This window comes from Natrix helvetica (assembly GCF_964273705.1).
Source record: "Natrix helvetica genome assembly, chromosome: W".
NCBI lineage: Eukaryota > Metazoa > Chordata > Lepidosauria > Squamata > Natricidae > Natrix > Natrix helvetica.
The window spans coordinates 66,323,989-66,339,422 of NC_138555.1; the positions used below are offsets into that span (position 1 = coordinate 66,323,989).

Genomic DNA, 15,434 nt, shown 5'->3' on the forward strand with positions numbered 1-15,434 from the left:
TGGAGGGCCATTTTGGACCTTAAACTCCTCAATTCCAGAGTGGTCTACCGTAGGTTCAAGATGGCCTCGCTGAGATCCATCCTAGAGGGCATCAGACAGGGCGATTATCTGGCTTCCATCGACCTCACGGAAGCCTATCTGCATATCAGAATCGCCCCGGAACATCGTAGATTCCTCAGATTCTCCCACGAGGGCAGCCACTTTCAGTATAGAGCCCTCCCCTTTGGGCTGGCCTCAGCTCCCAGGACCTTTACCAAGGTCCTGGCCGTGGCCACGGGTCACCTTCGTTCCTTCCCGGTCCGTCTCCATTGCTACCTGGATGACATCCTTGTCCTAGCCAGGTACCCAGACACTGCCAAGCAGGACCTGGGTCTCACCATCGACACGCTAAGGTCCCTGGGGTTCTTGATCAACCTCGAGAAGAGCCATCTAGCCCCATCTACCAGGCTCCAACACCTAGGGACCATCATAGATTCAGTGTCTGGAGAGGTTTTCCTTTCCCGGGAACATAGGGACAGCATAGTTCAGCTGGTTCAGGAGATTCACAAGTCACGCTCTGTCCCTGTAGTCTTTCTTTCCAGGCTCCTGGGGAAATTTATTTCTTGCATAGGGATTGTGCCTTGGTCTCGCCTTCAGCCCAGGGAGCTCCAGTGGTTTCCTCTCCCACACCAGAGAGCCGGGACGAGCAACGCCAGCTTCAAGGTTCGAGTGTCAACCCAGGTCCTCCTATTGCTTCATTGGTGGTTGACCCCAGCCCTAGACAAGGGGTCACTCTTCAGAGAACCAGCAAGGAAGATGCTCACGACAGACGCGAGCCTGTTCGGCTGGGGAGCACACCTGGAGGCCCAGATAGCCCAGGGCCGCTGGACTCCAACAGACCTGCGCAACAACATCAACTGGTTGGAGCTCAGGGCCATCCATCTGGCTCTACGCCACTTCAGGACTACGGTGACCAACCATCATGTCCTAGTCCTGATGGACAACGTGGCAGCCAAGGCCCACGTGAACAGGCAGGGAGGCACCCACTCCAAGGCCCTGAGCGACGAGGCTCTCCGGTTGGGGAACTGGGCGGAAAGGAACCTCTGGTCCATCAGAGCGGAAGACATCTCTGGGACAGAGAACCAGCAGGCGGACTGGCTCAGCAGGGAGACGGTTGACAACGGAGAGTGGCAACTCCATCCCACCGTCTTCCAACAGATTTGCAGGAAGTTCGGCCGCCCAACAGTGGACCTCTTCGCAACTCCAGCAAAAGCCCAGCTGCCAAGCTTCAGATCGAGGTTCCCATCCAGAGGCGCCATGGACACGGACGCGCTTCGCTGCAGTTGGCCGCCCGGTCTCTACACCTTTCCCCCCCTTCCTCTCATTCCCGGGGTCCTGGGGAAGTTAGTGACAGAGAGAGCAGAGATGGTCCTAGTGGCCCCCTTCTGGCGACGCCGCCCCTGGCTAGCAGACCTGGTGGACCTGTCCAACGCCTCATTGGAGGATTCCGCAGGGGGAGGTGACACTGATCCAGGGGTCTCTGGAGCATCCGGACCCGGAGTGGCTCCATCTGACCGTCTGGCGATTGAGCGGGAGCAATTGAGAGGGGCCCAATTCTCCGCGAAGGTCATTAAGACCATCAAGGCGTCCAGGAGACAGTCTACTACTCGCATCTACAATGCCTCCTGGGTCGCCTTTACGGATTGGTGCCAAGCGAGGGACATCGTCCCAGCTGCGGCATCCGTGCCCCAGGTGCTGGATTTTCTTCAGGAAGGTCTAGAGAAAGGTCTGGCCCCTAGCACTCTAAGGAGGCAGGTCTCTACCCTTTCCACAGTCGGGGGGGGGGGTGGGTGGACGCCCCGCCTTTATCCCAGCACCCCGTCCTAAAGCACTTCCTCAAAGGGGCTGCGAATCTGAAGCCCCCTGTGGTCCATCGATTCCCGACCTGGGACCTGCCCACGGTCCTCCAGGCTCTGACCAAGGCGCCCTTCGAACCCTTGAAGGAGGTTTCCCTCCAATTCCTGACCCTCAAGGTAGTCTTCCTGATTGCCATCACGTCGGCCAGGAGGGTATCAGAGCTTAACGCTCTCTCCAGCAGAAGGGACCTCTGTTCATTCCTAGACAATCGGGTCATCCTCAGACTGGACCCCGCGTTCATGCCCAAGGTCAACTCTCCCTTCCAGAGAGGCCTAGAGATAGTTCTGCCGGACTTCTGTCCGCAGCCTTCCAGGGATGGAGAGAGATCTTGGCATCGCCTAGACGTCAGAAGAGCCTTGCGCATCTACCTGAAGCGCATGGCGCCCTTCAGGCGCTCTGAGGCTCTCTTCGTCTCCTTTCAGCCGTCCACCCGGGGAGCCAAGGTCTCCCCAGCCTCCATCAGCAGGTGGATCAGATCGGCCATCTCCAAGGCCTACGAGGCACGAGGACTCCAGGTTCCTGAGGGCATCACCGCGCACTCCACCAGAAGTGCTGCCACCTCAGCGGCCTGGGCCTCCCAGGCTCCTATCGAGGAGATCTGCCGGGCTGCCGCCTGGTCTTCCCCCTCGCCATTCATCAGGCACTACCGGCTAGATGCCTCCGCCTCCGCGGAGGCGGCCTTCGGGAGGAGGGTCCTCCAGGGAGTTCTAGAGTCTCGTGGGGCTCAGGCCCAGTGATCCCTCCCATGGACATCTAGCTTTGGTATGTCCCATGTGTGACTCCTCCCACACCTCACTTCGGAGACTGTCAGTTGGTCTTACCTGAACTGCATGTCTCGAAGATGGCGTGGGAGTAGTCACTTCCCCCCCGTTAGGGCGCCCCGCGCCAGGGGCCTGAGTTAGTTCAGCGGTCAGTCAGGGACCAGGCAGGAAGGATGTGTGTTTTTTAATCTGTCCCTTCCTTTCCAGGTTCTGTGCTACGACCATTGGTTAATCTGGGAGGTCAGAGGAGGTACGGAGGTGTGGCCTCAAGATTTACCGCAGCCTCCAGGGCAAAAGGGCTGTGTTAATACCCATGTGTGACTACACCCACGCCATCTTCGAGACATGCAGTTCAGGTAAGACCAACTGACATTCACCGCTCTTACCACCACAAGGTAGGCCTTAATAGGAGCTCTAAGTCATGTCTAGTCAGATTCATCCCTCCAGCAGTGCTCTAGGTGTCTCTTTGCCCTTTTCAGAACCCGCAGCTCCTCCATGAACCACAGGGAGGGTTGGGAGCGATGGGTCAAGAGATGCCTCACAGGCGCAATCCTGTCCAAAGTCTTGGCTGCCTTTTCGTTCTAGGATATAACCAGAGCTTCAGCAGGACCATGTAGCAAGACCCCCAGGATATCCCCCAGTTCCCTCTGGAACCGATTTGGGTCCATCAGTTGCTGTAGGCAGACCACTCAAATGGGTTCAGCCTCCCTGAGGAGGGTGGGTGGGTGGGGGTGGCGTAAGAGAATCTGAAAAGATATCAGGGCATAATCTGACCATGACAGTGGGGATAACAACAGATCTCCCACCAGATCATGTTGCCATTGCTCTCACAAGAAAATTACTTTTAGAGAAAAGTAAGGTTTTACACTTAGGCAAGAAAAAACAAATGTACAGGTACAGATTAGGTGAAACCTGGCTCAGTAGCAGTAACTGTGAGAGGGATTTTGGAGTCCTACTGGACAATCACTTAAATATGAGCCAGCAATGTGCGGCAGCAGCCAAAAATCCAATGCAATCCTAGGTTGCATTAACAGGGATAGAATCAAGGTCACATGAAGTATTAATAAGGCTTTATAATGCCTTCGTAAGACCACACTTAGAATATTGCATCCAGGTTTGGTCACCATATTATAAAACGAATGTTGAAACTCTGGAAAGAGTGCAGAGAAGAGCAGCAAAGATGATTAGGGGGCTGGAGGCTAAAACACATGAACAGTTGTAGTAATTGGATTTGTCTAGTCTAGTGAACAGGTAACCCTTGTTAGTTTCTGATTAAGTATCCAAAGTTTTTCCCACTTAGCCAATTCCACATTGTAACCGAAATTTTTCGCCCAGGCGACCATGGTTTCTTTGACATGTTCCTCCTCTAGTTTATATTCCAACAAGAATCTATACAGCACTTTGATCAGTCTGTTTTCTGTCTGTATCAACAGTTTATCTAATATTGTGTAGTCTTTGGCAATACCTTCGTTCTTCCTATCCTGTGCATACCTTGATTGTATCTGTAAATAAGACCACCATTCTACTTGTACTCCTTGTGATGTCAATTCTGATCTAGTTTTGATCTCCCCCTGCCTGTTCAATAACTCTTTATATGTGACTATATTTTCCATGTTGATTAAATTTGGGTGTATGTATGCTTCCATCGTAGATAGCCAAATAGGTATTTTGGTATAGTATTTATTTATTTATTTATTTATTTATTTATTTATTTATTTATTTATTTATATTTGGTGCTTCTAGACCGCCCCCTCTCCCAGAAGGGACTCGGGGCGGTGTACAGTCCATAGAGAATATCACAAAATACAATAAAAAATTAAATATGTACAGTTTGGAGGAGGTTAAAATGCAATTAAAAGAACTGTACAAAGCTAAATAAATATAATTTTTTAAAAATCCCTAAAACAGACACAACAGATTAAAAAACCCTAAGATAACCAGATAATAATACATTTGCCAGGAGGGACAGTTGTAATTATGCCAGGCCTGCTAATCGGAACAGGTGAGTCTTCAATTTTTGCCGGAAGGAGCGGAGGTCAGAAGTGGTTCTAATGTCGGGGGGGAGGTCATTCCAGAGGGTTGGGCCCATCACAGAGAAGGCCCTACTCCTTGGTGTCGCCCGTTGGCATTGCCTAGTGGACGGCACCAGGAGAAGTCCCTCCCTGTGTGAGCGAATTGGCCGCAGGGATGTATGTGGGAGGATGTGATCCCGCAAGTAACTAGGTCCCGTGCCATGGAGCGCTTTAAAGATGGTAATCAGCACCTTGAAACGCACCCGAAAAACCACAGGTAGCCAGTGCAGCTCGCGCAGGAGAGGTGTTACGTGGGAGTACCTCGTACTCCCCATCACAGCCCGCGCGGCTGCGTTCTGAACCAACTGCAGTCTCCGGGCGCGTCCCAAGGGCAGCCCCATGTAGAGAGCGTTGCAGTAATCCAGGCGGGACGTCACCAGCGCATGAGTGACCGTGCGTAGGGCATCCCGGTCCAGTAGGGGGCGCAATTGGCGCACCAGGCGAACCTGGTGGAACGCCCCCCTCGCCACGGCTGCCACATGGTCATCCATTGACAGCCGGGCATCAAGGAGGACGCCCAAATTGCGCGCCCGTTCCACAGGGGGCAATTGTTCGCCCCCTATGGCCAGCGATGGAATCAGCTGGCTGAACCGAGGTGCCGGTAGCCACAGCCACTCGGTCTTGGAGGGGTTGAGTTTAAGTCTGTTGTCCCCCATCCAGACCCCGACGGCTTCCAAGCACCGGGACATCACTTCAACAGCCTCGTTGGGGTGGTTTGGGGTTGAAATATACAGCTGAGTATCATCAGCGTAGAGGTGATACTCAACCCCAAAACCACGGATGATCTCACCCAGCGGCTTCACATATGTGTTGAACAGGAGAGGCGAGAGGACCGACCCCTGTGGCACTCCACAAGTGAGTGGCCTCGGGGTCGACCTCTGTCCCCCTGTCAACACACATTGCCTCCGGTCGGAGAGGTAGGAGCCGAACCACCGCAAAACGGTACCTCCGACTCCTATCCCCTCCAACCGGCAAAATAGGATACCATGGTCGATGGTATCAAAAGCCGCCGAGAGGTCTAATAGGACCAGGATAGAGGAACAACCTCTATCTCTGGCCCTCCAGAGATCATCGACCAACGCGACCAAGGCTGTCTCTGTGCTGTGCCCGGGTCGGAAGCCGGACTGGCGTGAGTCTAGATACTCGGATTCGTCAAGGTGTTGTGGAAACTGCTGCGCCACCACATTCTCGACAACCTTCGCTAAAAACGGAAGGTTGGAGACTGGACGATAGTTAGCTAGCTCCATTGGGTCGAGTGCAGGCCTCTTAAGTAAGGGTCTCACCACCGCCTCCTTCAAGGCGGCTGGTAAGGATCCCTCACCCAATGAGGCATTCACCAGGCCCAGAAGCCAGCCTCGGGTCACCTCCCAAGATGCCAGTACCAACCAGGAGGAACACGGGTCCATTAAACATGTGGTGGGTCGCAGCCGTCCACGCAACCTATCCAAATCCTCGGGGGCAACAGAATCAAACTCCTCCCAGAATGGTCTCACAAGACTCGCTGTTGGCGGCCCGTCCGGTCCACTGAGGGGGGCCCATCCGCTCCGGATCTGAGCGACTTTATCCTGCAGATATTCCCCAAACTCCTCTGCTCTGCCCTGCAAGGGTGCCCCTTGCGTCCTCTGTGACAAGAGGGAGCGGGTCACCCTAAACAGGGCGGCAGGGCGGTTATCCGCGGACGCAATAAGAGCAGCGCAATATCTACGTTTGGCCGCCCTTAATGCCACAAGGTAGGTCCGTAAATAGGCTCTTACCTGTGTTCAATCAGATTCGGAGCGTGAGGACCTCCACCTGCTCTCTAGACGTCTCCTATGGCGCTTCATCACCCTCAGCTCCTCGGTATACCAAGGAGCCCGGGTGGGTCGCTGCCGCAGGAGAGGTCGCAAAGGCGCAACCCGGTCCAAGGCCCCAGCCGCCGCCCTATTCCAGGCGGCCGCTAGGTCCTCCGACCGAGCGCGAGTCAGGGCTACAGGTAATGGCCCAAGCTCCGTCTGGAACCTATCCGGCTCCATCAGGTGCTTGGGGCGGTACCAGCTTGGACCATCTGGTCCCGCCTCCTCGCGGTGGGGGGTAGCGCCAGGGAAGTCCAGCCGGAGACATGAGTGATCCGACCATGACAGGGGTGTAACAACAAAGTCCCCTATACCCAGATCACTCGTCCACTGCTCAGATACAAAAACAAGGTCCAATGTGTGGCCACCTTCGTGTGTGGGGCCCTGAATTAACTGGGTCAGGCCCATGGCTGTCATGGAAGCCATGAACTCCCGAGCCACCTCAGACGCTGCTCCCGTCGACGGCAGGTTGAAATCCCCCATAACCACAAGCCTGGGGATCTCAACCGCCGTCTCCGAGATCAGCTCGAGGAGCTCGGGCAGGGCCGCTGATGTATAGCGAGGAGCCAAGTATACAATCAGCAAACCCAACTGCCTCCCTGGACCCCATTTCACACCAAGGGACTCACACCCGGATATCTGAGGAACAGTGAACTCCCTCGGCTCTAGACCTTCCCGTATAACTACCGCCACCCTACCACCCTTACCCAGGGCCCGAGGCTGATGGAATGCGCGGAAACCTGGTGGGCACATTTCCACGAGGGGTAAACCACCCTCGTGGCCCAACCAGGTCTCCGTTATCCCTGCAAGGTCCAGCTCCCCCTCAGAGATCAGCTCATTAATGAGGGGGGCCTTGTTGGTTACGGACCTTGCATTGCAAAGCATCAGCCGTAGGCCCGGGCTCTGTAGTTCCTGGCCACCTAGGTTGCGGGGGTTGGTACAAACGACCGGGCGTAGCCAACAGCCACGGTCTCCCAACCGACCTTGTAATCTTCTTTTGTCCTCGCATCCCCCCCTCCCCGCGACCGTTGTAATCAAACAACCCTCTATTGGAATAACTTGTTCCCTCTCCCCCCCCACTCCGCTCACTTCCCTCCTGGACTCACCTGTTCGTCTGGCACTGGCTTCCCTCCTGGCCTGGTTATCCCCCCCTCCCTTCCCAGAACCCCCTAAAAACAATATAAAACATTTAGCTAAAAACATTTAGCTAAAAAGCCCCTCAGCTTCCTCTTCTTCCACCTCTCGGGGTTCACAAACCCGTCATCAAGGCTGGCCCCTGAGAGAGCCAAGGGCCATACCTGCGAAAGAGGGGCCTCCCGCAGGCGGAGCAGATCAGACCTCGAATAAATTAAAACGTTGTAATAGTCCCAGTAGGGTAGGGGTGTAGATGATGCAAAGTTAGTAATTAATAGAGTCTCGGTGGAATGGAGGGTAGAAAGTTAATAAATAGAAGAGTCTCAATGGAGGGTAGGGGATATTCCAGTGTCCAGGTGGTACTTGGTACTTGGAGGCAGGGGGGGGGAAGGCAAGAAATGATTAAATATCCCAGGTGGTAGGGGGAAGGCAAAGGTAGCAAAAATAGTGGAGGGTAGATGAAAGTTCAGCTTAGCTGTTTCCAGGTGGATACAGCCCCCCCCCAATGGATGGGGGGGGCTGGAGGGGTATGGGAGCAGCCAGGAATGATAAAATAACCCAGGAGTCCCTGGCTGCGGCTCCCTCCCTTCGTCTGCCGCCGCAGGCATCTCCCTTTGATCCTCCGACTGCCTCTGCCTCTGGCTGCTTCCCAGCCCTTCTCACCTATCAGCTGATTATTCCAATGTCCTGTTGCATCCCGTTGCTCCCCCTTAAGCCCTTTGATGTCTCTGGGTCTCTGGGGGCCTCCGGAGCCTCTCACCCCCTCTTCCTTACTCCTCTTCTGGCATTTCTGGCTTTTCGGCTTCTCCTTTCGGCGTTTTCGGCGCCAGCGCCGTCTGCGCAATCGCACCACGCCATCGCCATTGCTCTCTCCTTGCTGTTTACAGCCCTCCGAGCCTCTTTCCTCTCCGCTCTTCACCGACCACCCTGTCGGGCTAATATTAGCCTGAAACATGCCTGGGTGGTCGGGCTGTCCAACTCTCGACCCCCTTCGATGGTATGGGGGCCGGCAGCAGTCCCTACCCGGTCGGGAGCTCCATGGTGTTCCTGGAGCTCAGAGGACGACCGCCATTCGTAGGAAGCTCCTCCTCCTTTAATAATAGTGGTCATGTTTAATTTTGTTCCATATTATTAACAGAGATTGTCTGATGTAATGTCTACTAAAATATTTGTGTGCAGATCCTTTTTCATACCAGAGGAAGGCATGCCAGCCTGCTTGGAGGTCATGGCCTTCCAATTTGAGTAATCTTTTATTTCTCAGCATTATCCATTCCCTTAGCCATGTTAATATGGCCGCAGTATAATAGAGTTCCCAATCTGGTACGCCAAATCCTCCCTTTTCCTTGCATAGCCTTAAGTTTTATTCTTGGTTTTCTTCCCTGCCAGATAAATTTCGAAACCAATTGATTCAAATCCTTGAAGACACCTTTTTCTAATTTAATGGGAATATTCTGAAATAGGAAAAGAAATTTTGGTAATATATTCATTTTTATAACTGCGATCCTGCCCATCAGGGACAGGGGAGCCTTATTATTGACTGACCTGGCATTCACCAGCAGCAGCTGAACCCCACAGGGCCTCCAAAGGTATGCTGTCCAGGGGCTGGGAGTGAACTTGTGGGGCCTGGTACTACACATTGGGGGTGTCTTCCCCTGTAATGGCCTGCCTTCTGTCTCCTGTAGCAACTCGTGTCTATCAGCACCTTGATGCGTTGTCCTGCCCCAGGTCCCTCAAGGTGATTCCTCCCACCTTGATCTCCCTCCTCTAGGAGCAAAGGGCTCTGCCATCCCCTTTTAGCCAGTCTCATTCACTCCATCAGACATCCTGGGAAGATGGATGAGGAAGGGAGCCCTCATGGCACTATAGGTCAAGCTGTCAGTGCCAACTTGGCTCCCACTCCTCCACCCCCCACCCCCCAATGTTCTCCCTCCTTAGTTGGTTCTTTGCATTGGCCAGCCAGAGGGAGGACAGACTCAACCAACTCATCCACCCAACTCTCACTCTGCGTGGTGGCCTCAAGCATCCCACCCTAACACACTAGCCGCTCCTAGGCTCTCACCCTAAGAGTGGACTCAAGTGCTTCAGGGCCCTTAGTCTGTCTCCAGCATAGCCACCGCTCTCTTGTCCAATGCACCTGGAGGGGGGGCGGCCAACTCACCTTGGCCAGCTTACCACCAAGTCTCCTCTGCCAATTCCCCACTGCCAAGTTGCCGCAGGACAACTATACATAGGCAACTCAGCACAGGGACAACTCACTGCAGGCAGCTAAAAAGTGGATGGGCAGAGTGCAGAGTGGTACCACCTGGGGGCTTCCAATTTTCATACCCTCCACCACTGCCACTGCACCAAGCTGTGGGCCGAAGAGGCTGGAGACTGCAGTGGCCAGGGGTGTCCCATTTTCACACACCCCACCACCACTGCCGTCCTCTTCAGCCTGGAGCTTGGCAGGGCGGTGGCAGCAGAGGGTTGTGTGAAAATGGGACGCCCCTGGCCACCACTCTGTCCAACTGCTCACTCGCATGCCTGCCTGGCTCTCCCTTTGGCTGCCCACGGCGACTTGTCCCTGCAGCAAGTTGCCTGTGTGGAGTTGTCTTGCGGCAACTTGGCGATGAGCTGGTCTCACCAAGCTGACCGTGGAAAATTGACCCATTCTGCTTGGGGAGCCCACACTGCCCTCAAGTTTTTTCCTAGTCTTATGAGGGCCACTGGGTATTGGCCACGGATTCAAGTCACCTGCTCCACTTTTGGTTTTAGGTCTTCCAAAATATTTCCTAGGGGCCACTAAGCTCCATCGATGGTTTTGTAACACCTGCTCTGGGTCCCACTCTTGGACTGCCAGCCCTTCACCACCACCACTGCTTTTGCAGAGGCCCCAGGCACAAGTCACCAGCTCCAACATTTTCAACTCACTGGCCCAGTGGTGGGTTCCGGATCCTGTTGCAACCGTTACGCTGCAACGGGGCCCGGCGTCCACCACATGAACGCACGCACACATGTACTTACCATCTGCGACACTCCGTGACACCTCCGTGATGCTCCAGCTGCTTGGTGGAGCGTCGTGCAGGCGCCGTACACTCAGTGCGCAGAAGCCCCGAAGAGCTCAAATACAGGTAAGGACGGGCGGGTGGGCCTTCCGGAGCACCGTACTGGAGTGGTACCTGGTGCTCCCAGCAGGCACCGGTATGCCCATACCAGGGCGTACCAGTCGTAACCCACCACTGCGCTGGCCCCTGTCTTCAGGCCCTGTTGCAGCATTGCTTCTTGGCCTCAGTCCTCATGGGACCGCCCAGTCTCCGCTCATCGCCACCACTCTCAGTCCTCACCTGTGGGGCTCTTTGCACAACCCAGTATCAAACGCTGCTGCTATTGCCCTCACCAACAGTTGGCATCAGTCTCAACTGTGGGACTTCACTCCAAGCCTCTGGCGCAAGCGCCACCCTTGGTCAGCTCTAGTATCAGCTTCAGCTCCATCCCCACAGTCTGACACTTGTCGCGGCCACCAATGCCATCACTGTCCTTGGTCCTACCCTTGCGGTCAAGCCACAGCTCTGGTTTAGGCCCCAGCTTTGGTTCTGGGTGCCCTCAGTTACCTGTGCCTTCAGGTTCACAGCACTGTTGTTGCCAAACAGCTGATCACCCGTGCTGCTCAACAGCTGAGCTGAACGCCATATTTTAATCTGACCTCAGCCAGAAAACTTCTCAGAACATTCTATTCTATTCTATTCCCATTCCCTGTTCTGTTCTATCCTAATGAAATTTATTTGCCACCCATTTCGTGTCCAACAACTCAACGTGGCTTACAACATAAAAACCTTAAAATCATGAATTATAAAATAACACCACAGATAAAATTGTTAACACAAGATGGCAAAGGAGGGAGCTGGATACACGGGGGAGGGAGGTGGGATTAGATTTTAATTAGTCCACCACCTCCAGCATGAAGCTCCCTTATTGAGTTCCCAAACCATCTGGCAGAGCCAGGTCTTAAGGCTCTTACGAAAAGCCCAGAGGATGGGAACCAGTCTCACCTTGGGGTAGGATGTTCCAGAGGGCAGGAGCCATGGCAGAGAAGTTTCTTTTCCTGGATACTGCCAGCTGAAATTCCTTGGCTGATGGGATTTTATTATTTATTTATATTTATTTATTTATAAATACTATAGGCCACCTTTCTTACCTCAAGGTAACTGTGGTCTACTTACAGTCATCCACAGTATGCCTCTGCTGCTGGCATGGGTGGGGTGAGCCATTCCCATGGGGTGAGACAGTTACATTTTGGATTCCCAACCTCATGTTTACAAAGTAAAATACATTGTAGGAAAGACTAAAATAGTAGTTCTTATTATGGAAACAGTTCAGAGAGAGAGCAGACCAAGTGCAGCTGGCCTCAGCAGAGCTATTGGATCTGGTCCTGATAATTTAAAAGTTCTGAGGCTATTTCTCAATTGCCTTCCTTCACCATTTGTAATTCTGTTCCTGCTGCATATCCACCCCCCCCCCCCCATACACTGGAAAGAGAAAAAAGTCAAGGAACTAGTAGATGACTTGAAGTAGTATTTCCATGCATTCTTCCTGCCCCCAAGACCTCTATAAAAGATATATTTTAGTTGGAAAATAGAGTTATATCTATACATTTGTAGAATAACTTTGTGTAGACCATTTCTGTAGGAGATCTCATGTATTGTTGCCCTTTTGTGTAAAACTTTATTGTTAAATGTCCATTATTATTTTTTGCAGTGGGCAGATCAAGCTAGCAGACTTTGGTCTTGCCCGACTTTACAGTTCAGAAGAAAGGTAAGATGTTTAAGAGGCGTGTAGACATGACTATATATTTTAAACATAATACACCAGGATGGACGTCTGTACAAACCTTATTGAATTCACTTGCACCGTCTAGGATAATTAACCATGGTTCACATAGCTGCACCTACTTCGCAGGACAAGTAACCATGTGTCCTTGCTCTGCCTTCCTATTGGATACAGTCAACGATAAATGCCCCATGATGGGTTGGCTGCTGTGAAGTGGGCATAGCCATGTGCCTATGGTTAATTGTACTTGCATACAAGCATATAGGAATTCTCTTTGTTGTCTCTCTTTTTGAGTCAGTGGTGTTAATGAGGTAGCTGATTGCACTGTCTTTGCCTGTTTATTGCCTGTTAATCTTGTTTGTGTTTTGGACTTATAACTAAATTTATTGTTTAATTCTAACACACCTGTCTTGAACTTGATTGAAGCCATTAGGCAAATTATTCTGAGCCTTAGATCCCTGACCATAAAAGCAGTGATTTTCCTAATTTTGTTTAAAAACCTAAAACCAGAGAGAAAGCATTGACCTATCTTTCTCTGCCAATGAAGGCATCCGCCTTGATCTCCTGATATGTGATAGTTTTCTGTAGAGCGAGGAATGTTTGTGTGAGATCAGAGGCAATTTATTATTTTTTGTTGTCTCTGAAGTATGATATATAGGTACACAGAAACATTGTGTTCTATGACTGTATCTTCATCACTTTTCATTCCGAATGCTCTGATAGGGCTTGAGGACAACTTTAGATAAAACTTCTAGTGGCTTAAAAGTGCTACTTAAATAATAATTAATCTGTTGATTGCACCATCTGTTTACTTTGATTCTTACAGAATTGAGCCTAAAGTGTTATTTTATATAATTGTTTTTCTACTTAGCCGGCCATATACCAATAAAGTCATTACACTATGGTATCGACCACCTGAGTTGCTGCTAGGTGAGGAGCGTTACACACCAGCTATAGATGTCTGGAGCTGTGGGTAAGCCAGTGACACTTTCATTTTTTGATTTTTGATGTTAGCTTGTGGCTGCTATCTGCAGTCGCTCATACCTCAAATTTTAAGCATAGTGTGGTTGAAATGGCATTTGTTTTTGATCCACCTTAAGTAAGTATGATAAATATCATTTTTTACTGTTTTCTTTGGGACAGTAGCCACAAGCACATGCAAGAGCTCATTTCTTAAAAAAGAACCTTTAGGTTTAAGATACTCTACTGTTCTTTTTTATAAATGTGAACCGAAATATTACTACTGTTCATGGCAATAATTTTCTGCAGAAATGATGAAGACCTAACTATTCCACAAGGCAATGGGAAAATGCTGCTCTGTAAAAGTAGATAAACTCCTTTGCATGCACCTTTCATTGGCAATTTGCTGGTTATCTAATAAGATCCCTAGGCAGCCAAGAGAAGCTTGCCACACACACACACACCCTCCATCCACCCCCACCCCACCCACCCCAGGCAAATCCCCAATTTCTGCTATTGGTGTTTTAGCTTGTTTTGCTTTCTTCCTAGCTGCATCCTTGGGGAACTCTTCACAAAGAAACCTGTTTTTCAAGCTAATCTTGAGTTGTCTCAGCTTGAATTAATCAGGTAAAGCATTCTGTGAGTGGTGGAAAGGAGATTGGGCATAGAAAGTAGTTGTGTATTTTGCCTTGGCAGTGCCAGCAGCTGTGATAGTTGCTGGAATTGCCAGCAATTATATTTGGTCCAGATCGGATCTATGGACAATATGTACCAACCGGTTGCTCATGTTAGAAATGTATATAGATGTTTTCTTATTAGGAGAAAAATGCCTTTCTTGTGTTTCTTGAATGTATATAACTGTTTCTTCTGAGTCCGTCTCCAGCCTGTCAATCGTTCAGCAGTCAGGAACCCAGAATTCTATATGTGCAGCTTGTTCTTAGCTATAATTTTGAACTGTGGTTCTAATGGTACTGTTAGAGGACTAGAAGCTGGCATTTAGACTCCTTTTAAATCCCATACAAAGTTGGGGAAAAGGCAGAATCAGAAAAGAATAGCTATGCAGCTTATTTAGCTTGTCACATAACATATACCTATTCCTCAGAAAATAGTGTTCTTCCCTGGAACATCATTCTCTCCTCAAGTAACTTTTTTTAAAAAAAGAATTTTATTGATTTTTAAAAATTTATGGGAAAGGGTAAGTAGATATACAAAAATTTTTGGCAACTCCATCGTGCTAGAGGTAGAAATCTCTCCAATTCTCACAACTTTTACAGAAAAGAAAAAACAAAATATAAAAGATAAGCAGAAACAGCATCTTATTATACATTGTATCAACCATGTGCTCAATCATCTCTTTTGCCACTTTCTAATGTATCAACAATTACAATGATATTTCAAATACATTTATTTTTGTGACCTGAGTCTTTTCAATATTGTTCCCTCCCCCCTGTCCCCAGGCGGAGCAGCGGCCCCTCCCTCCTTCATGTCTTGTATATTGTCACCTTTTTCACTACCTCTTATATTTTCGTCCTCTAGGAGGGCACTATGTTTTTTAATGAAGGCCTCTGCCTCCACAACTGTATTAATTCTAATTCTATTTCCCTCCCAGAAGATCAACATTCCTTCTGGCAATAACCATCTAAACCAAACTCCTTTATTATATAATTTATTTGATAAGGAGGAATACTTCCTCCTCTTATCTCTTATTTTTTTCGGAATTTGCTTAAGAATGGTAATTTATTTGTCTTTATATTTTAGTGGTCCCACCCTTTGGGCCCCTAGCACCTCATCCCTCGTGGTCTTCCTAAGAAATTTAACATGTACTTCCCTTGGAACATTATGTGTTCTGGCATATGCTGAGTTAATCCTGTAAACCAGATCCATATCCCACCACAACTGTTCTTTATCTCTCTTAATATATTCTGCTAAGATTGTACTCATGATATCCTTAAGATCTTCATCTTCTGTCTCCG

The 15,434-nt window shown here is 50.4% G+C and overlaps 1 protein-coding gene across 6 annotated transcripts in view; it reads left to right on the forward strand.

Annotated features, from left to right (window-relative positions):
- LOC309400790 (cyclin-dependent kinase 12-like) overlaps nucleotides 1-15,434 on the forward strand; it is a 175,644-nt gene that overhangs the window by 128,583 nt on the left and 31,627 nt on the right. For 5 of the 6 annotated variants that reach the window (XM_081969457.1, XM_081969453.1, XM_081969455.1 and 2 more), the window contains 3 exons: nucleotides 12,430-12,486; nucleotides 13,373-13,474; nucleotides 14,011-14,088. In XM_081969457.1, coding sequence (XP_081825583.1) covers nucleotides 12,430-12,486; nucleotides 13,373-13,474; nucleotides 14,011-14,088 — 237 coding nt within the window. The remainder of the gene's footprint in view (nucleotides 1-12,429; nucleotides 12,487-13,372; nucleotides 13,475-14,010; nucleotides 14,089-15,434) is intronic. The other variant, XM_081969456.1, reaches the window with a different exon arrangement.